The sequence below is a fragment of the Ceratotherium simum genome, chromosome 26 (assembly GCF_057802395.1).
Source record: "Ceratotherium simum simum isolate JZ-2026a chromosome 26, ASM5780239v1, whole genome shotgun sequence".
Classification (NCBI taxonomy): domain Eukaryota; kingdom Metazoa; phylum Chordata; class Mammalia; order Perissodactyla; family Rhinocerotidae; genus Ceratotherium; species Ceratotherium simum.
Genome location: NC_141925.1, coordinates 18,170,715 through 18,192,911, shown reverse-complemented (window position 1 = coordinate 18,192,911; position 22,197 = coordinate 18,170,715). Strand labels below are relative to the sequence as shown.

At 42.7% G+C, this 22,197-nt stretch overlaps 1 protein-coding gene across 1 annotated transcript in view; it reads right to left on the bottom strand.

The window, feature by feature from the left end:
- Positions 1-22,172, bottom strand: part of DNAH3 (dynein axonemal heavy chain 3) — a 171,886-nt gene extending 149,714 nt beyond the window's left edge. Inside the window, exons 1-11 of the mRNA XM_087417087.1 lie at positions 21,971-22,172; positions 18,244-18,385; positions 17,310-17,359; positions 13,586-13,690; positions 12,843-13,065; positions 9,993-10,065; positions 9,442-9,616; positions 7,390-7,579; positions 5,684-5,879; positions 2,219-2,344; positions 526-721 (exon numbers count right to left, since the gene is read on the bottom strand). Of these exons, the coding sequence (XP_087273213.1) occupies positions 526-721; positions 2,219-2,344; positions 5,684-5,879; positions 7,390-7,579; positions 9,442-9,616; positions 9,993-10,065; positions 12,843-13,065; positions 13,586-13,690; positions 17,310-17,348 (1,323 nt within the window). The 5' untranslated portion in view covers positions 17,349-17,359; positions 18,244-18,385; positions 21,971-22,172. The remainder of the gene's footprint in view (positions 1-525; positions 722-2,218; positions 2,345-5,683; positions 5,880-7,389; positions 7,580-9,441; positions 9,617-9,992; positions 10,066-12,842; positions 13,066-13,585; positions 13,691-17,309; positions 17,360-18,243; positions 18,386-21,970) is intronic.
- Positions 22,173-22,197: the final 25 nt, after the last annotated feature.

Here is a 22,197-nt window from a genome sequence, read left to right as displayed (position 1 = left end):
TTGGAAACCAGGACTTAGTGTTTTTACTTTTTATTTTGACTTCACTGAAGTAGTTTCATGAAGGAAGTTATTAACTACATCAAAAAAAGCCTTTTGTTTTTAGGGGTGCCCCTTTCAAAGACCAAAGAATAAAAGTCTATATCTGCAATGAATATATACAACACTCCCTAAATATCAAGCCAAAGATAGATAACAAAGCTTTTTCAACCCCTTCTTGTAATAGAGCAGATAAAAAGTGACCACTCCCACTACTGTAAGAGATATGTATTCCATTTTATTCCATCTTTCTTTAAACTTTCTTAACAACTTCACCACTTCTGTAGATTTTTACCAATTTAGTAGTATGTAATTATCTCAGGAAATCTTGCTGTGTATTTAAAGAAATCATTTTTATAAACTAATAATCACCTGAAGTGTGTGCGAACCAAGAATTTTACTTTTTGGCCTGGCTTACAGCTGAAGACCTACGTGATGGAATCCTGATTTTATCTCAGCTGTTTCCTATTAAAAGGGTCCCCTACATACCTTGTGTATCATGAAGAGGGAAACGAGGTCCTCGAGAGACTTAATGACCAACTCCCTGAGCTGGAGTGACATGAAGGATGCAACAGAAGCAAAATATTCCTCAATGTTCCGAGAGGAGTCATAGCTGCTCTTGGGAGCAAAATGGACCCACTGCTCCTTCCGTGAGACAAAAAGCTGGGCACAGGCGGGGATCCACCTGTAAAAACAGGAGGGCATTCAAGTAAGAAGATCTTCCAAGCTCCGAGAAGTCCTCTCAGCCATTTCACACTCTCTGCAACAGGTCAGATGGCTCATTTCCCACTAAGCAGCTTTGCAAATTGGTACTTTCATATGCCTGGCCATCTCACCTGCCAACACCCCTTTCCTGGGAAGAAAGGAATAAGATTTGAATTGGGAGACTATTCTTCCATTAGCAATACACAAACGGACAGGGGGTATTAGTGGCATGTCCTGCTGAAAGAGTCTATAGTTTCTTCATTATAATCAGAGATTGAGGTGAACGGCATAAGGAACTGGAATGTTCTGTCCAACTTCTCTCCCTGGTAGATGCCTGGCCTCTGATTCAGACTTTATACGGGGAAAGAGAGAAAGAGGAGAAAAGCAAGAATACTTAAAAGGAGAAACTCCAGTGTGGCAGTGGCAGCTCAGAAGTTGAGAGTAGAAATTGGAAAACCAAAAGAAGAAATGGATGCCTCATTGTTCCTTTCTCCCTACTTCCCCCAATTTCTAATTCCTAGTGAGAACGGTTAGCCTTTTCATCCTATGATGCCTCTTTCTGATTGCTAGAAAACTACTACTCTAGTAATCAGAGAAGTACTAGCAATAGTCATAGTTTAGAGGTAATAATTATGATATTTATTGAGCAGCTACTATGTGCCAGCTATTGCATATACATTTTCTCTGATAATAAAAACCCAATGGTATGTATTATCACCATCATTTTTTTTTGTGAGGAAGATCAGCCCTGAGCTAACATCCATGCCAATCCTCCTCTTTTTGCTGAGAAAGACCAGCTCTGAGCTAACATCTATTGCCAATCCTCCTCCTTTTTTTCCCCAAAGCCCCAGTAGATAGTTGTACATCATAGTTGCACATCCTTCTAGTTGCTTATGTGGGACGCCGCCTCAGCATGGCCAGACAAGCGGTGCGTTGGTGCGCACCCGGGGATCCGAACCCGGGCCTCCAGTAGCGGAGCACGCGCACTTAACCGCTAAGCCACGGGGCCGGCCCCATCATCATCATTTGACATAAGAGAATTTCTCTGGCTTTGGACATAGTCCTGCTCACCTTTGCAAAGGAAAAACGAATTGTCTAAGTAACTGAAAACCCCCTAACCTTGGAACATTGCAACTGTTTATCTGAGCCAACTGAACACAGGTCAAATGCACTGTCCAATAACCCAGGGCCTAGAGGATTTCAGAGGGAAGGAAAGCAAGTGGCACCCTCACAATGAATGGTAATGAGAGAGTTTCACAGAGAGGAGACTAGGAGTGAAGGCTGAAGAGCAGTGGACGTGAGGACACACAAAGGCTGTCGAGGGACGGGAATACGGAAGGAAGAGGACAGAGAAAGATGTCAGTGGGAACTCAGCAAACTCTGTGCAACCCCCAGACTGGAAACCAGTTTTCACTTCAGAGAATTTTCAGTCTTTATGATCCTGTGACGTAGCCCCATTCTGAGGCCAGATACTGACTTGTCGAGAAGTACTTGGCGCGCTTCCATGCAGTGTTTCCGGATCACATCCTGATACTCGTGAGGCTGCAGAGGCAATTTTCCCGCCAGTAATTCTGCTCTTCGGACAAACCTGAGGTCTCTAAATCTGCCAAAAGAGAGGAAGAAATGTCCTAAGCTGAAAAGACACTTAGTAACAAAGTCTGTAGGGCAGGTTCAAAGGGCACATGTTCTCATTCTTCACTGAGAGATTTAAGAAGATTAAAACTAATTATATCTGAAAAATCTGGGAGTATGAAGAGGGAGTAGAGAGTCCACAAGAACTCTTGCAAAAAGTAGATAAATGAGCCAACTCAACAGGTGTTCACTGAGCCTTCCTATGCATAACCCATTTGGGGAGTGGAGTTGTGGCACCAACCTGGTATTTGGCTGGCTGGGAACTGGGATATAAAATGGACAAATCAAAGGTCTTTACAACAGGGAAGACACAGAGGACAGGGCAAGCAAAACACCACCTTCATGATCAAGTGGGTTCCACCCACTCCTCAATGTGACCTCTGGGTGTGCTACTGATGACAACTTGGAGGACTGCTTTGGTTTGAACCACAAAAACCCCTAGAGAGCTACCCCCGACAGCTGGCAGGCTCACCAAAACACACAGCATCCCTTGGCACAGTGCCTTACACAATGCAGGTCCTGAATACATACTGTTGAATGAACGTGTGCATCTCCTCCTGCCCTCTCCTACGAGGCTCTTAGCGTCTCCTCTTTCTCTCAGATCGATGGATGTGTTGCCCTTTACCACACTCCCCAAGGCCGTTTTCAGTTCACAGGGCCACCACTTCTCTTCCTGAAATCTATTCCATTCATTTATAAATCACTCTTTTCAACCATCACTGCCTATCGCTTCCCCAACTAGATCTTTGCTCACTGTCTCAGCTTGTCTCAGTTCTTGCTTCTCATTTTCATCATCCACTGTAATGACCTATTAGGCACTTTTCTTCATCCTCCTAAAATCCCAGAGCCTCCATTTCCATTCCTTTGTGGTGAAACTTAGTCTTCATCTTATCTGGCAAGTCACAAAGCACTGTCAGCGAAGGATAGAACTCCGAGGACCTCACTCACCACACACATTTGATACCCAATTCTAGTATGGCCCTCGTCACCGTGACCTGGTAATTACGTTACTCATCTTTAATTGAATCCTAACAAACTTCTCACATTGGCCAGAAAATCTACTTTCTTCAGACCACAGCTCTCATTCTGGCCCCCAAACCCCTTACCCTGCACTGATCACTAAGTGACCTCTTAGATTTTTTAAAGTTAAATAAGGCAGATCACATAAGAAAACTGCTCTGTAGCATTTCCTTAAATCTTTCTCATTGCTGATTGTTTGGTTTAGCTGACAAAAACCTTCTAAATGATTCTGGTTCACTTTTGTGCCTTTGTTGCCTACATAATCTTCTTCAGGAAACCATGAAAAGCAAGTGGTAAGAATCCTTTCTTCTCAGTAGAAACTATAGGTTCAATATTTTGCCATCTTCACTACATGATCAAATTAAACTCGCGTGCACATCCTGTTGGCACTGAGCTTCTGGCAATTTTACCAACCCCAAGATGGACTTCCTCCTTAATTTCTAGATTAATTTATTTTTTGAGGCCATAAACATGCTTGTAGTTAAAGCAGTACCTTCATTTATTGAACAACAACTGTATGCCAAGCACTTTCTAAGCATTTCACCCAACAACCCCATGAGGTAAGTAATGTTATTATTCCCATTTTGCATATAAAGAAATAGGGACCTAGAGAGATTAACTTCCCCCAAGTCACACAAGTCATTAGTGACAGAGCAAGAACCAGAACCCAGGCAGTTTAGCTTCGGAGCCCATTCTATAAATTACTACTATACACTTCCGCCTCATTAGAAAATTACTCTCTTTTTCAGTGTCCTGACTGGCACCCACCTCCAATGCCATAGAAAACTGAATTCAGTTCAAAGAAGGGAAGGCGCTTATCTCTTATCATTGGTGGGATCCATCCCAGGTTGACTCCCCCCCCAATTCCTATTTAAAATATATGGAAAACTGGGAATGTGGAAAACAAGTAAGCTCGACAAGTAACAAGACTTCCTTGTTAAGACTAAACATATTCAAAGCTAGAGATCCTTCCCAAACAAAATATTTGAGCTACTGATAAGTTCAGCCAATCAAATTAAATAAACATATTTGCCTCTCATGTTTCTAATTAAAAACCCAGATGGCGCCAGCTCATTGTTTCATTGGCCTGAACTTTCAGTGAACTCTGGTGGCCTCATTCTCCCACCAGAATTTGTGTCCCCTCTTGAGGGACCCATAAAAAAAGGCAGTCTTTCTCCCCAGGGCAACTGATGAATGGATAAACAAAATGCAGTATGGCCATACAATGGAATACTGTTCAGTCATAAAAAGGAATGAAGTACTGATACATGTTTCAATGTGGATGAACCCTGAAAACATTATGCTAAGTGAGAGCAGCCAGACACAAAAGGCCACATATTGTATAATTTCATTTACATGAAATGTCCAGAACAGGCAAATCCACAGAAACAGAAAGCAGATTAGTGGTTGCCAGGGGCTGAGTGGAAGGGAGAAGGCGGAGTAACTGCTAACAGGCACAGGGTTTCCTTTGGGGGTAATGAAAATATTCTTGAATTAGATAGTGGTGAGGGTTGCACAAATTTGTGAGTATATTAAAAACGACTGTATTGTATACTTTAAAAGGGTGAATTTTATGATATGTGAATTATACCTCAATTTAGAAAAATGAAAGAGAAAAAAAAGTGATTCCTGCCTCTGTGACTGTGGCCAATTCAGTCATTGATGAATAGAACTGAGACCACTGCTTGCCACCCCGTGCTGGCACTGAGTTCCATAAAGGAATATGACCCAAGCAGCCATATATCTCACAGGCTAGAGAGAGACAAACGAGGAAACATACAATTACAATTCAGTGTGATACATGTCATAATGGAGGTAACGGTTAATTAACACTTACTGGGTACTTACATTTTATCAGGCAGTATGCTAAGTACTTTGCATGTATTAAGTTATTTATTCCTCCTACCAACCCTGTGAAGTAGGAACTCCTATTATCCCAGATTGAGAAATGAGGAAACAAGGCATAGAGAGGCGGTATAACACACCCATATGACCTATGAAGCAACAGGGTTACGATATGGACCTGAGCAGGCCGGCTCCACGTCTGTGCTCCTAACCAGGATGCTCCAGTGCTTAGATACAGCTGCCTGGTCCCATGGGAGCACAAAGGAGGGCCACTTAACCCCGCATGGAGAGTTGTCACTTATTGTTCATATGCACTTTTGGTGTAGGACTTTTGTCATTTCACTTCAAGGGCAGGGCTACTCCCACAGTGCCTAGCATAAGATGTTCTCCTACGTGTGGAAGCAATTAAGAAAGAGAAAGAAAAGGGAGGGGAGGCACTTCTTACTCTGAAAACCACAGTTCTTTCAGGCTGAGCATCATGGGGTTCACCATGTGCAGATGCTCCTCATTCCACTTCTTGGCATTCTTGTAGACACTGTGCCAGGGCACAGGGGCCCGGATCACTCTTTGAGGAAACACGTGGGGGATGCTCTTGATGAAGAGCCTTTTTCTCTCCATTGGGTCCATGAGGATGTAATCAACTATAACCAACAGGGCAAACATTTTCTTATTAAACAGGGACCTTGAACACTCTATGCAATTAGCTTTAACACTTAGAAGGTAAGTGAACCTCTGTTCATTTACACTTGGAAATGCTCCCTCATATTCAAGGTCATTGGTAATCCACTGGGTATAACTAAATTGAGGAAGCTCCACTCCTGTTTGTGTGTGTTTTCTTTCTGAAAATACTTTAGGGGAAGGAGGGATGCAACTTCACAGTGTGGAGAACTTAGTACCTGGGGTTGAGTTCTGTTAGGATATCTAGGATCATGCATGACAATGATCTAGTATTTGCTGATAGCTCATTAATCATTAATTGTTTTCTCACATCAAAATAGTTACAAAAAAAAAATCAACACAATGGATGACACCAGACACTTATGAATGGAAATTCAGAGATCGAATATTTCACATGCTAAGGAAAGAAAGATTAGTAAAAGCTTCACAGAAGAAATAACATTTGAGCTGGGTCATAAAGAATGAGGTGGAGTTTGTTAGACAGGATAAGAAGTGCCATTCCATGACTTTTGTATAATATGCTCAATGAGCTGTGAGTTATTCTGTGGCAGAAATATCAGGTACAAGTGGTAGAGTTCAAGGTGATAAGACTGGAGAAGTAGGTTGAGGCTGGAATTTGAAGGTCTTTACATGTTTATCCTTATGAGCTTGGCTCTATCCTATAGTAGACAAAGAGCCATTACCCTGATAACATTAAAAAGTTAATTAGAAATTAAAAATAACTAGACAACTTGGTAAAGACAGCTGTTGTCCAGATAAAATAGGAAAGTGGGGAACTAATATGATCGCCCCTTCCCTTTGATGTGTTTCTCACATTACTCACCATCATCAAGTGTTTCCCAATGACCTACTGTGTGCACAAGACATGAAGCTAAGAATGAAAGGGAGCGAGAGTCAATAATACCTCCATCACCTTTAAAGGGCTAATAGTCTAATAAGGGAGTCGAGACTCATGAGAAATGAAAGGACAATGCTGGGGTTAAATAGCATAGCAGTAGAGAAATAATGGCACAGGAGAAGTTCCAAAGCAGGATGAGTTGAGAGTAGAGACAAGAAGTGCAATGAACGCAGACAATGGAGTGACCACTGAGGGTTGAAGAGGGATACAAATACTTCAGAGGCAGGTCTTGAGCTAGATTTTAAATTGTGAGTAGGCCCTTGCTACTCACAGTGTTGCCCTGGGGTGAGGAGCATCGGCCTCACCTGGGAGCTTGGTGGAAATGAAGACTCTGGGGACCCTCCCCAGATCTACTGAATCAGAATCTGCATTTTAACAAGATCCCCAGGCTAAGTGGACACACATTGAAGTGTGGGAAGTGCTGGCGTAGACATGAGTGATGGGCGGGAGCATTTGAATTAAAAGTTACATGAAGCTTTTTGTGTTTCAGAGGAACCAGAGTGGAGGACTGAAAATAAGAGAAAAGAAGGTGCCCTCCACATAGGAACCCTCTACCCCATTTATGCCCAGCCTACCAATGCTTTTCATGAGGCTACTGTAATAGTCATTGTCCTTCTCTTCCACAAGGCTGATCATCAAGGGTTCCAGGAAGGGACTTGTCAGCAGAGTATTAGAAATCAGCTTTGAAATCCGGACCATCACTTTGTCTTCCTCGGGGGCAATCATGTCTTTTCGGATTCCATTGGTCAAATAGTAATAGTATCTCTTCCATAAACAAACCACAAGCAAGAAAATGATCACAATTAAATGGCTAACCATGCCCACCCACCTGCCCACAACGGTCAGCCACCAAGGGGCCTGTTCACACAGCACCCATCCTCACCCTTCACTCACTACAACCATGCTTTCCAGGCCTGTCACTTCATATGCACTGCAATGAGACGGCCAGCAAGTTTTCTCCATGACACCAAGATTCAACCAAAGCCAGAGAGATGTCAGTGGGGTATGAGGAAGGACTTGTCAAATGCCTTGCGGATAGGAACAGTGAATGAGTACTGAGGATGGAGGCAGCATATCTGGTGAACTTTAAGAACAGGAATGACAGGGTCCTCAAATGTTCTCAAACAATTCACCCTCCTCAACAACAATGATCCTCCACAAAGCACTTTGATCCTGTGGCTTGTAGCTGACAGTGGGGAAAAAATCCCCCAAGTCCGAGTGAGACCTATGATAGTTCTAACCAACCAGGGGCTCTGGAGTTTCAAAAAGCAACACAAACACACTAACCGAACAAAAATGGCCACGGTGACCTGGTGACTTCAGGAAGTTTTGTTTGTTTAGGGCTTGCCTCTAAGCTGCTGGATGGCTGAGTGGCTCTAGATGTGAGTAATTTCAGATAGATGAGAAGCACAAAGTGTAGGAAAAGGGTTTGAAATCAGCTTTGAGCTTCAGTGCCAATTGTCTGTGGTCAGAGGAGGCTGAGCTCATCTTTCTCCAACCTTAATGAAAGCTGCTTATGCAGGACAAAATTCCAAACTTCCCTATTATAGGAACTGCCTGGGGTGGGGAGAGAGGCTCTCGTTAAAATGCAGATTCACAGGTCCCTCCTCAGGCAGTTTGGGATTTTTTTTCAGCAAGCACCCTAGGTGATTCTTATCTTCAGGCAAGTTCGAGAAATGCTGCGTTAAGTCTTAAGAGCACAGAGACTTTAGTATCAGCCAGATCTGGTCTAAGTCCTAGTTTTGTCCCTTACTGAATGTGTAATCTTGAGCAACTTGTTTAAACAGTCTACACCTCAATTTCCACACCTGGATGATAGGAATAATTATAATACCCAGGTCTTGAATGGGGTCAAGCATCTAGAGGGTTTAGCATGGAAATTTGCTAAGAGCACAGACTCAGTCACTATGAGTTTTTATTACTAATCATTTTACTATACACCATAAACTCACAAGCTATTTGCTCTAAAGTTTTGTTGTTGTTCTTTTAAGGTAGGGGTTGGAAACTCAAACCCTACTTGGAGCCAAGCAGGTAATGTTAATAAGTGAAAGTAGTTTAGAGATATGAAAGTAATAAGGAAAGGTGGAGACTGTGACAATCTGGAGAACATATTGCTCTTCTAAAGGAGGTAGTTACTGTTCAGCTTCAAATATTTTAATTTTTTCAAGAGAGGTTAAAAATCTAGCCTATGCGAGATTTTCTTCATTTTCAAAACATCTATAGGCCAAATTCAGCCTATGGTAGGGTTGCCAGATAAAATATAAGATGTGTTGGATATACTTACATTAAAAAATTATTCATTGTTTATTTGAAATTCATATTTAATTGGGTGCCCTGTTTTTTGTTTTGTCTTTTTTTTTTTTAAATCTAGCAACCCTTGCCTACGGGCTGCCATTTTGCAATCTATGTTCTAAGAGGACCCAAAAGCACCAATTTCTAAGACTTCCTAGAGCAGAGAATTCACACACTCACACACCCTCACATTCAGTAGTCTGTCATGGGGTCTGGACTTTGCTATTTTTAAAACACTTCCCTAGTGATTCTGCTGTTCTCCCCCAGTTTAGAATCACTGAGATGCCAAGAATAATACTTGGCAAATTGAGAGAAAGGACGCAACAAGAACATACCTCCAAGTCTGATTCAGATGGTTTGGTTTCTTTATTTTTTATTTCCCTCTCCTGCTGTAACATCACATCAATCTGTTCTTCTGGACTCATTGGTCTGCTTCCTGGGAGGGTCAAAGATGTTACCATCTCCTTCTTCCTGGGCAAGGAGGCTGAGGAGCTGCAGGCTGACATGCTCCTGAAAAGCAGACGAAACTCAGCCCCTGGGTCTATGCAGAGGTGCTGTGTCAGGCCTACTTTATCCAACCTGATGAGAGTCACTCTGCAATAGAAGCCCCTCTCCTCTGTAACACTGAATGGCACAGGTGTGTACTTCAATGATGACATCTAACCATGAAACCCCTCATAGGTACGCTAGTATTGGTTTTGCTCAGTTGGTTAATTATTTAGAGCCTTAAAAAAATGGATTAAGGGGATGGTGGAAGAAAATATGAATTACTGGCTGTTCAGGAACGCTTTGAAGCCAAGAAGCAGGTATGGCTTTAATGAGACCACAGCCTTCTTCAGTTCAGCCTGGTGTTCTGCAATCCCCTGCACCCACGGTGACACCTTACCTAGTGGGATCCTCTTTGTCTCGGGGGGAAAACTTCCTTTTCTTCTTCTTGGGCTCTGATGAGCTTTCAGTTGCTGGAACAGTGGAGAAGAAAGACCTTAGTGCTGGAGAGTGGCCTTGGGCCATCCTCTGTCCACAGATACATGACTCTCAGGACAGTCCAGGAGCACACTAAGGAGAGTGGACTCGGTGGGGTGGGATGAGGCAGGAGATGTGGGTTCCGGTCCCACCTACACCACTAATTACCTGTGTGACCCTGAATAAGTAACTTCATCACTCCAGGCCTCAGCTTCCCCAACTGTGAAATGGAGGTGAGCACACCTTCCATTCATCCATACGTGTGACAAGTATTAAGAGCTGCCTACTCGATTCACTCTCCCGTCCTGCATGCTCTATCTTCTAAACATTGGAAATTACTGTCTAATATTTTTCTTTAAGTAGACTCAGACTTTTAAACTTATATTTATTTTAAAGGAAATATTATGTAATTATCACAAATAGAAAAACTGGTATCATTTGCAATAAATAGAAGGTAACAACAAATAAATTCAATAAATGATATAAAACTTATTATTAAACTTTAACTAGATATTATTACTTAAGTCTCTAGCCTAAGAAAATTAACAATAGAGAAGTGTTAAAGATATACTAATACTAAATTGACATTTTGAGAGAATCAAAGAGAATTGAAGACTCTCAGTCAAGATGTATTTTGAGTTCATACTTTGAGCGCCTCAATAGACTCCAAATATAACATTAATAGACAAAATATTCTTTAAAAATTAAAAATACACTGCAGTATTCAAGAAGATGATTTTCTATGTGGACCAGAAATAAACAGAGTGTGAAGTAAAAGTCATAAACTCGGCTTCTGGAAGCAGGCAGAAGTAAGTTAGGTGTTTGATACCTGGGGGAGTCACAGAATCCAAGAACACACCATGACTGGGGGAGACTGGAGCTGGGCTCACAGCATAAAGCCAGGGCTGAAGCAAGGCTGCCCTACTGATGAAGACAGGCTGCAAAGACAGCAGCTCTGCCATGCAGATAAAGCACAGGGATCCTCAATTCGTATGGTGGCCAGAGATAGCAGACAAAGGCTGATAATAACTAGGTCCAGCCTCACACAGCCTCAGGGACCAGATCCACGAGATCCCCAAATATCACCTTAGGATGGGAGTCCCAAGCCACCAATAAGAAGAGCTGGTACTAATTTGGGGTCCTAAGAGGTCAGATGAAGGCAAAAGAAAAAAAAAGCTAGATTAAGAAGGGTCAAAAGATTACAATCAATGTAAATATGATTACATTTATATCTGAGAACAAGCAAAACTACTGTGGTGACAGAAATCAGAGCGTGGTTACTCTGGGGTGGGATGGCGTTGGTAAGGGAGAGAATTGACTGGAAATGGGCAGAGGGCAGCTTTCTCTAGTGATGGAAATGCCCTGTATCTTGTTGGGGTGGTGGCTGTATAGCATAAACAACTGTCAAAATTCACTTAACTGAACACTTAAGACCTGTGCATTTTATTGTATGTGAATTATACCTCCAAAAAAAAAATGGGAGGATGCATGCAGCAAGAAGTGAAAAAACTCTCAACATAAGCCTGCAAACTAAAATCCCAGAATCCATGAGAAAAACCAACACTAAAGACAGCCAATGAACTCAACAATTGAGGGATAGATTTACAAAATGGAAATAATACAGCAATACTAATATTGTTCCAAAATAAACGTTTAAGATCCTCCAAGTCATATTGAAAGGGCTATGTACATAAGAATAGAATAAAAAACTGGCAGGAGTGGCACCCATAAGTAGAACCAATTACAAAATCTGGAAATGAAAAGATATTGTCATTAAAACAGAAAATATTCATTAGACATAATAAACTCAAGACTAAACAGTGTTGAAGAGCAAATTAGCGAATTGGAAGATATATTTGAGGAATGTACCCAGACACAGCACAGAGAAAGAAAAAAAAAAATACAAAAATGAGTTTGAGACAGAGGGCAGACTGAGAGGCTCCAACATACGTCTAACAAGAATTACGAAAGGATAACCTTAAGCAGGTTTGTGTGTACCCAGTGGGATTAAATAAACTAATACACATAAAGTGCTGGGGTAAGCAGCTTCCAAGATGGCCCTCAATGATCTCCACCTCCTGGTGTCATGCCCTTGCGCAATCCCCTTGAGTATGGGCTGGAGCTAGTGACTCACCTCTAACAAACAGAATATGGCCAAAGAGATAGGACGTCACTTCCAAAATTAAGTTCCAAAAAGACTGTGGTTTCTGTCTTGCTGGCTCTCTTCTCTCTCTTGCTCTCTCCCTCACTCCCTCCTTGGGAAGCCAGGAGTTAGGTTGTGAACTGCGCTATAGAGAGGCCCATGTGGCAGGAAACTGATGTCTGTGGCCAACAGGCAGCAAGGACCTGAGGATGTGAGTGAGCTTGGAAAAGGATCCTTCCCTAGTTGCCTTTAGATGACTGTAGCCTGGCTGACACCTTGACTGCACGCGTGTGAGAAACTCTGAGCCAGAACCACCCAGTTAAATCATGACCAGATTCCTGACCACAAAAATTGTGAGATAATAAATGATGGTTGTTTTAAATTACTAAATTTTGGGGTAATTTTTTATGTAGCAATCAATAACACAAGCACGTAGAGCAGTGCTTGGTATATGGTAAACGTAATGTTAGCCAATACAATCATTCCCATTTCATAGATGAGGAGACTGAGGCTCTGTGAGGTTATTCAAAGTTAGCTGCAGCAAGAGGTAGAGCCAGCACTAGAATCCAGGATTAGAAATCTCACTCCAAAGCCCCATTCTGAGCTGGTATAGCACACTGCCAGAAATACCTGATGGCAGCCCCTGAATGATCCTTTGCCTAGGGACATTGATGGTGACTGGTTGGTAGACCTTCACCAGGTCCTTCAGCTTCAGGTCCTGGGCCGTCAAGGAGTAGTTGTTGGCAATGGAGTCACTGGGTCCATGGTGGTGGTGCTGCTCTTTGAAGGGTGCAGCCAGGGTCCATGATGTGCGTTGCATCAAGGGGGGATAAAAGCTGTGCAACATGACAGTCTACAAGGCAAGAAATGCAGAGTGAGACACAATAAGGTCCATCTCTTGGGGAGCCTGGGCTCCGCAGGTCCAGAATCCACTCAAACTGAGACTCACGGAGTCCCACACGCCTTATGCTATGTTTCTACCTTCCACACTCAGTGTAAACACTTTCTGAATGGACACCAGTTGCACTTCTCTGACCACTGTGAGCATGATTTCTGATGTCAAGGATAATAACTAGCTTTCAATATACAATAAGTTTGGGAATCAGGTAATTTACAACTATGGTCTTTATTCCTTACGGACATGGCTATAAGGTAGAAAGTTATCCTCACTTTACAATTGAATATGCATAAGTTCAGAGAGTTTAAATAACACAGCAGGTTAAGTGAGAAGGCCAGATTCCAACTCACCTTTGAGCTACTGCATAGCTCTTTCTCCGATCCTGTCGATGGGAGAGTCACTAATCCCACTTCTCAAGTCTGACTGTTTGCCCCGTACTAGTACAAGCAGAAGAGCAGCCCCCATGTGAACATACCTGATAGAGTTCAGATGGCACCTCATTAGCAGAAGCAGGCAGAGGAGGCAGCTCTGGCTGCTTCTGGGAGTGGCTCATGTGATGTATGGAGTCACTTTTAGTGATCTGTGGGAAATGGGAACAAAGCCACTCTTCAGGAAGTAGGCAAGATTTCCAAGCCTCTAGGTTAGAGAGGAGTAAAGAGATCCCCAGGAAAAGTTTTAGGCACAGAGTTCTGCCCAAAAAACAACCTTCTCACCCCCATCCATTGTGTAGGTTTCATTTTTTAATTATCAGTCCGACTCTCCTCCAGCATCTCCTCCTTAGCTACCCTTCTATGAGCAAATCCAGATACTTTTTCCCCTGAAAAGAGCCCAAATTCTGAGGGCACCCCCAGGTACACCACCCTGGGTTGTGATTAAAGGAGTTGACTTAAAAAAATGGACTCTTGCATTTCACATATGCAAAATTCCAAATAGAAATTTGCTCATGCAGTGGCATTGTATTCTATGTGTTAAACACACACATAAGCAACTCTCTATGCTTCCTGTGAAAAGAAAAAATATTTAAACAGTGTGGGTGTTTGAGTCCACCATTCCATTCAGTGAGTGTGTACTTGGGAGTGAGCCTCAGGTAGGAGCAAACTTGTGGCTCCCCTGGCACTCTCAGTTCCCAAGTGCCCCTCTTGAGCAGAGCTGAAAATGACTGCAGTGTTGAACGATGCTGTGTGTGATTCGGTCCTACGACCCAGCCCCTGTATGCAAGACAACTACTTCATCCAGGGGTCTGATGGAGAAACTGCAATTTGTTCCAACACTGGAGGAAAAGTGCTAGGCTGGACTCATTGAGAGCTTTGCTATACAGCGCGTTAAAGATGGTTTAAGGGATTTTCAAGGGTAATTTTGACTCTCTGTGGTTTCTCACCTTAGCAATGACTTTGGACTTAACTCTTGCATAAGGTAAGACATATTGGATTGATCTGATTTATTTGGGTCAGCAAATTACGTTATGCAGGGCAGCTGGTGAGGGGTAGCAGGGTAGGGGGTATATGGATCAAATGTTAGCCCTCCCCATGCCCTCACCAATCCCTCAATGATGACTCAACATCCTAAAATAATAACAATAACAACAACAACGACAACAACATCTGCCACTAGTCCAAATTATTATGTGCCAGGCACTTATGAGATTTTTATTCCCATGTTCTAGCTGAAGAAACTAAAACTCAGAGAGGATAGGTCCCACATCCCAGTCACAGAGAAGTGCTTTTAAATACACATCACTCCACGTCTAAGATCAATTAGGAAGGTATTGATCTTAAAATTAAACAAAACCATGCAAATCCATAAACAAAGATGCATACCGAGCCTGGGATCTTTAAAAACATCAAATAGGTTCATTGATCTAATGGCCTACTTCAGTGGTTCTCAAAAATTGTGGTACATCAGACTCATCAACAGAATTTTATTAAAAATAGGATGCTTGGGCTCCACCTTCATTATGATGAGTTTGACACCCAGTGATCCTGTTGTTTTCAGCTTAGAGAACTTGCCTTGTTGATTTAATTCACTGTGTCTGTCTCTCTGCGCTTGACAGAGAAGATCCTCAATTTCAAGGATCTAAGAACTGACCAATCATCTCCAAGAGCCTCCTCTTTCACTACTGAAATTAATTTCAGATCTGTACTGATGAGGTGAACAAAATGAAAAACCTGAAAAGAACCTGGTCATTCAAAGCGTGTACTATACCATCCAAGGTGGATTTTGGCAGCAGTACTTTCAGGGATATGAAGTCATCCATGATTTCCTTCAGGATCCCAGATGTACAACATATACTGATTGATAAGATAGGGCTGTCTGTATTTCGTCTTTGCAAGCAAGAAGGTTTTGTGGTCAGTGGAAATCTTTCCCTTGGCCTAGCTTTTAAAGCTGTTTCAAATAAAAAGCTTCATTAAAAGAACAACAAGCAAACACCACAAATTTCAGACATCTTGAGTAAGTTACAAGAGTGGGGATGAGTAGTTAAATCAAAAAACCCTGACCTTCTGCCGTCGAGGAGGATGCTAACATTATTCAGGAGGTGTCTTGGCATTCATATTTCTGCTCATTGTGGGGTAAACCTGATTTCAGCCCTCACACCAATGGCGGTTACTCATCCTACCAAAACCGGTACAATGGAACCTTAGTGGAAACAACCGGCTCTTCTCCAATTTCAGTCCATGTTATACAGTGGGCTGATCCCAGCCCTGGCTCCAGGGCAGGGCATGTGACACAGGTCTCGCCAATCAGAATAGTCCATCCTCCTAGACACAGTGATTGGTTCAGGGGTAGGCATGTGACCTAAACTCGGCTGATCAGAGTCTTCCCTGACACTTTTGCTAGAGCTACTGAGGAAGAGGCTGCTCAAGAGCCATCTTTGCCTTATGTGGGAAAAAGTCTTCCTTAGAATAAAGTGACATGGAAGAAAGCAGAGCCACCAGAAGGAGAAAGACAGACTCCCAATGACATCAACTGGACCCCAGGATGCAACTTGGACTTCTCAGTTACTTGAGCTCATAGATTCTCTTTCGGGTTTGAGCTAGACTGAATTATATTTATGCTCCTCCATACTGAGACATGGTCATCCAAGGGACAGACACAGAGGCAGCCGAGTCTTCGTACAAAGAGATAAGCCATTCTTGGGATAATAAAGAAAGCAAAACAAGATTTTGCAAGAAAGCAAACCAACATTAAGCATTTTGAAGAACACAATGGAGAGAAACAGAACCTCTAGAACAAACTAAACTTCAAGCTAGTTTATAGACACAGACTAAGACATACACACAGAGCCATAAATACCCTGATGGGACAGGAGCACGTGGGACATACACAAGATCAGCAGATCTAGAAATCAATTCCAGAACAGAACAAAGAGAGTTTTCTTGACCATATCTGGCTAAGAATTCTCTGTGGTGCCTTCAAGGGGAAAGAGATGGGGAGTTTTGCAAGAACTACCTGGCTATGCAAAATAGTTTCTTAAAAACGTTAATGCTCAAGTGTTCTCTCTGGTGAATGGCAGAGAGTTTTCATTCCAGTTTTCATTCAGTCATTATCAACAAATCCACTTCAATTTCAAAAAGTTTTGATTTAAAATGCTCCTCTGGGCACTTCAACGTATCGCAACCTCGTGGATCTCAGCTTTTACACCAAGATTCTGGCACCCACATTGGGTAGAACTGTTACTTTCAGGTGGTTTACTTCTGACTACATGTGATGTTTGCACATCCTTCATGGAAGCAGTTCCCAAATGCTTGCCTGAGGACCTGCTACTGCAGGATCACTCGAGTCTTAGTTAAAAATATAGATTCCAGGGCCCCACTCCAAATCTTTTGGATTCGAATCTTTGGGAATGAGGCCAAGACTCTATGTTTTCAAGATGTTCTCTAGGATACTGTGATGTACATCTAGTGTTTGGAACTGTTGGATGGACTATATGGTCTAATGGCCTTAGAAGGGAAGGGAAAGTAACAACAGGTGTCTATTCCTGAAATTTTCACAGTGAAACGTGAAGATATTCGAAAGCCTAATTCAGCAAAAAGCCTATTTCAAAGGACATAAAATGTGATTAACACACTTGCTCAGTCAAGGGGATCTAACATGGCAATTGGTCTATGATTGAAACATCCCCTTCCCACCCACTTCCAAATTCCCTACATGTTGAAAATACAGGTAAGAAAAAAGAAATATACCTTAAAATTCACACCTACCTTATGAGATGAGCAATACATGTCACTCACGTTGTCCATTCTAACTGGACCTATTAAAAAATGAATAAAGAGCTCTGAGTTTCTTCCTCTCCTACCAGTGGCTCTGAAATCCAAACTTCCTTACAGCATAATAGGGAGGATGCAAAAATGGAACTTTCCAGATATTCTGAAAGCCCTGTTCACAGGGCTGCCTCTCTGAGGTCATAGACTTCAGCCCCCTGAAGAGTTCCCTGGTAGAAGAGGACAGAAAGGGAAGCTAGAGAATGAGGAGGCAGCATTGGGGTTCTGCTAGGCTTTTTGGTGTGGTTCCTACTCCTCCTGCAATGGCCACTCTTCCCTTCCATTGAGCGACTCCTCTTTTGGAACTTTCCCAGGAACATAACGAGTTTGCTATGGAGGAAAAATTGAAGCAGAGTTACATATTAATACAAAGAAAAGGGAGGAAGCACCCCACCAAAAAATACCCCTGGCGGCCTGAACTCTTCTCTCTCCTCCTCTCAGGGCTGTTTTAACATTGGAGGTGCTTGTACCCAGGTCCTGGGGCCAGTCACCAAGCTTCAGCGTCTGTTGCTAAGGAAGGAGGGACCTCTGTTGTGCCCACACACAAGACTGGGCTTGACTTTGCTCTGTGTCCTGGTCTCTCTCTTTGTTGGAGGTCCAGCTGCACAGCAGGAAGTGTTGATGACAGAAGGGAAGATGGGAGGGTGTTTAACAGTGATCCAGGAATGCAGAGGTGAGTGGCAATAAGACACTGTGCCTTTGGAAAGGTCTAAATGCACACAACATGGTGGTGAAATTCTTGGACTCTAGAGCTAGAAGGCTCTGGGTTCAGATCCTGCCTTTCCCATTAATTAGCTATGTGGCTTGAGCAAGTTGCTTAATCTCTCCAAATGTCCTTTTTTTAACGTAAAATGGCAACAATGTGAGTACCTACCTCACAGGGAAGGTTTGACGGTTTAATGAGATAGCGCAATGAGATGATCACACATAGTAGAAGGATGACCAACTCGTCCCAGTTTCCTGGGACTTGCTGGGTTTTCACACTGTAGTCCTGCATCCTGGGAACTCCTTCAGTCCTGGGAAAAGTGGGACAGTTTGGTCACTCGACATAGTGGGCTCTCTATAAATGTGGCTAACATTATCCTTATTATAAACACAGAAACACATGCACACTTACTCACACACAAGTATACTCATACACACAAGTTGCAAGATTAGCTGCTGGCCTAACATTCAAAGCACATGTTACATGGTCGCCTTCAAAGTTCTCTCTTGATTTCTAAAATCAAGTTAGATATTTTGAGCTCTTTTTGGGAGCGATGCTTCTGTATCTGTTTTTTCATTCAACTTTCACCAGAACTCTATGATGTTCCCATTTAATGGGTGAGGAAACCAAAACTGAGAGAGATATATACATAACTTTCCTAAATTGACATGACTCATAAGTAGCGTGGATACAATGTGAACCCTGTCCTTATGACTGCAGAGTCCAGTGCTCTTCCCATAAAGCACACAAACATTTCCAAGATCCTACAATGAGCACTACAGAGCACCAAGTACTTCCATTTCTCCTTTTTCTTACTTCTTCCTAAAGTTGGGCTTTCCATACTTTCAAAATAACCTTGAGGTTCCTCATTCCTTACATTTATACTCTCTACCATAAGGTATATATACACTTTCAAATAGTGTGTGGAATAAATGAGCCAGTGGCAGGGTTTGAGACTTTGGTTTTAGTCATTACCAGGCCTCCTATAATAGAGTGGGAAACCCCACATCCCACAAAAAACCAGCAGCTGTAACCCAATGAAGTAAAGAACTAGAATGGGCCTGGTATGGTGCTCATGAACCCCATGACCCTGTGGGTGAGCAGGAGACATACCCTATCTGAAATTTAGTGTGCTTTAAGTCTACCCGTGTCAAAAACATCAACACAATAGCTTCCATTTATTGAGCTATACTAGCTGCTGGCACTGTGCTAAGCACTTAATGAGTATCATCTCTCCAAATCTTCTCAACAACTCAGAATATAAATACAAATATTATCCCAAGTTTTATGGCTGAGGAAACTGAGAAACAATGAGGTTAAGTAACCTGCCCATAGTCACTCAGCTAGGTCAGTGGCCAACTTGGGACTTGAACCTGATTATGGAATCTGCTCCGTGGCTGTAACCAAAAGCCTATGTGTAGCCTGAAGAAAGATGAAAAATAAATAAAATACCCCCAAGGCCGCCTCACCTGCACCGGAACTGTTTGTCTGACTTAACCTTCTGTTCAATAATTCCCAAGTCAGGAGGCAGGCCTAAAGTCCCTTAAGCCTCGCAACTTTAAGTACACAGATAAAACAAAGGATGCCCAATTAAATTCGAATTTCAGGTAAATAACAAAGAGTTTTGAGTATAAGTATGTCCCATTCAATATTTGGGACATAATTATACTAAAAAGTTATCTGTCACTCACTTGAAATTCAAACTGAACTGGGTATCTTGTATTTTTATTTGCTAAATCTGGAAATATGGGGAGAACAGGTCAGCTAGATTCTGAGTTGTCCCTGTCTTTGTGGTATTAGCAGCTTAGGGTCTCAATCCGTTGCTAGAAATTTTCACGTTTCTTATTCAGAGCCCAGTGCTCCTGGCAGATCTTTTCTGAGGCTTGAAATAGTTATCTAGCCAAAGTAAGTAACTGTGGAAAGGTCTAGAAGAGGCTGCACATGGATTTATTATATTGACCCATCAAATGGTCAACAAGAGCCAAGTCTTTATGCTATGGAGAGATGCTAAGATCCCCACCATCGAGGAATACATAATATGGTGGAGAGGCAGGCAAACCACAGGGAAAAGCAAAACCTGGCTGGCCCTACAAAGATGCCAGTGGTGGAAGGAATTAGAGGATTCACAGAGGCACCTCTAGATGGCACCCTTGAACAAAAATCCCAGTGAAGGCCCCAATTCAGCTTTCCAAAGCAAGACCCACCAGGCAAGGATGGTTGCAATGTTTTATTCAAAGGAAAAAAAACAACCTTTTCCTGGGTGGGGCACTCATCATAACTGCAACTGAACAACTGCATGAAATCAGACAGGATTGACTTAAACTGAAAAAATTAGGAACACTTTCCTGTCCATGTCCTCCTATCTCCAACATTAGCTCCCCCTTTCTTGTCTGCTGTGGAATTAGAGCAGGATCCCTTAGCTTACTATTGTTATTATCCCCAAGTTTATTTCTCTATCACCAGCCTGATTATTGCTAGAAATATTAGTTGGCAGAAGTAATAGATCATTGGGAGGTGGGGAAAATGAGTGAAGGAAGTCAAAAGGTACAAGCTTCCAGTTATAAAATAAGTTACGAGAATGTCATGTACAGCACGGCAACTATAGTTAATGATACTGTATTGCATATTTGAAAGTTGCTAAGAGAACAAATCTTAAAAGTTCTCATCTTAAGAAGAAAAATTCTGTAACGCTGTGTGGTGATGGATGTTAACTAGACTTATTGTGGGGATCATTTCGCAAGATACATAAACATCAAATCATTATGTTGTACACCTGAAACTAGTACAATGTTGTATGTCAATTATACCTCAATAAAAAATAAAACAAGAAAAATAAATAAACCAAGTAGCCTTGATAAGACACATACAATAAAAGAATACATCAACATTTTTGCACCCCTCCTATGTGCCAGATAGGTGCTAAGTTCTTTATAGCCATTATTGCACCAGTCCTCACTACAACCCTGTGACTGCTTTTCTCTTTCCTGGAGTGATTTTCCAGGTTGCTATGGACACAAGTCACAGAGGAGAGGTAGGTTGACACAGGTCACGGGATGGAAAGTACCTGAGAAGTGTGCAGCAGCGGGCCAATGCCCGGGTGTATCATTTTACAGATGAAGCCCAGGCTCAGAGAGGTAACTCATCCAAGGTCACACAGAAAGAGTCTGTTCTGGGACCAGAGCCCAAGACTGTTGGACCCCCAGCTCAGCAGTGGTTCTCAATCGGGGACAACAGTGCCCCCTGAGGGGGCATTTGGCAATGTTTGGAGATATTTTTGGTTGTCACAATTGGGGCAAAGGGGAGCACTACTGGCATCTAGTGGGTTGAGAGCAGGGATGCTGCTAAACATCCTGCAACGCACAGGCCAGCCCCACAACTCAAAATTTTCCCGCCCAAAATGTCAAGCGCTGCCCTTGAGAAACCCTGCACGACAGGCTGGATTTGGGGCAACAGGACGTGTATTCCAGCTCTGAATTAGAACTGAGGGACTTGGGTTTGGACTTTTTCATCTAGAAAATGGAGATACTAATCTAACTCAGCTTTAAGGAACTTGCTGCCTCCTGCATTTTTTCTTTTTTTTTTGTGAGGAAGATCAGTCCTAAGCTAACATCCATGCCAATCATCCTCTTTTTGCCAAGGAAGACAGGCCCTGAGCTAACATCTATTGCTAATGCTCCTCCTTTTTTTTTTTTTTTGCCCCCTTTTTCTCCCCAAAGCCCCAGTAGATAGTTGTATGTCATAGTTGCACATCCTTCTAGTTGCTATATGTGGGCCTCAGTGCAGGCCTGGGATCCGAACCACGATCGCCAGCAGGGGAGCGAGTGCACTTAAGGGCTAAGCCAGGGGGCTGGCCCCCGCCACGTGCATTTTTAAAGCTTCCAGTCAAGCGCGTTACCTCATCACTTATGAGTCCTGAACTCCACAGATGCTTCCAGAAGAGTTGGTTCAGGGTATTTAGGCAGGGGAATCCCTATGACCCTGCTAAAACCCCTTCTCAGCCGCCAGTCCACCTGTCTCAGAGGTGTCCCGAGCACTCTCCTCCAAGCCAACAGTGCAAGAAGGACGTCGGAGCCTGTTTCCTCAGGGCTCCTCATTCCGGGCGTGGCTCTGAAAGGCTGAGGG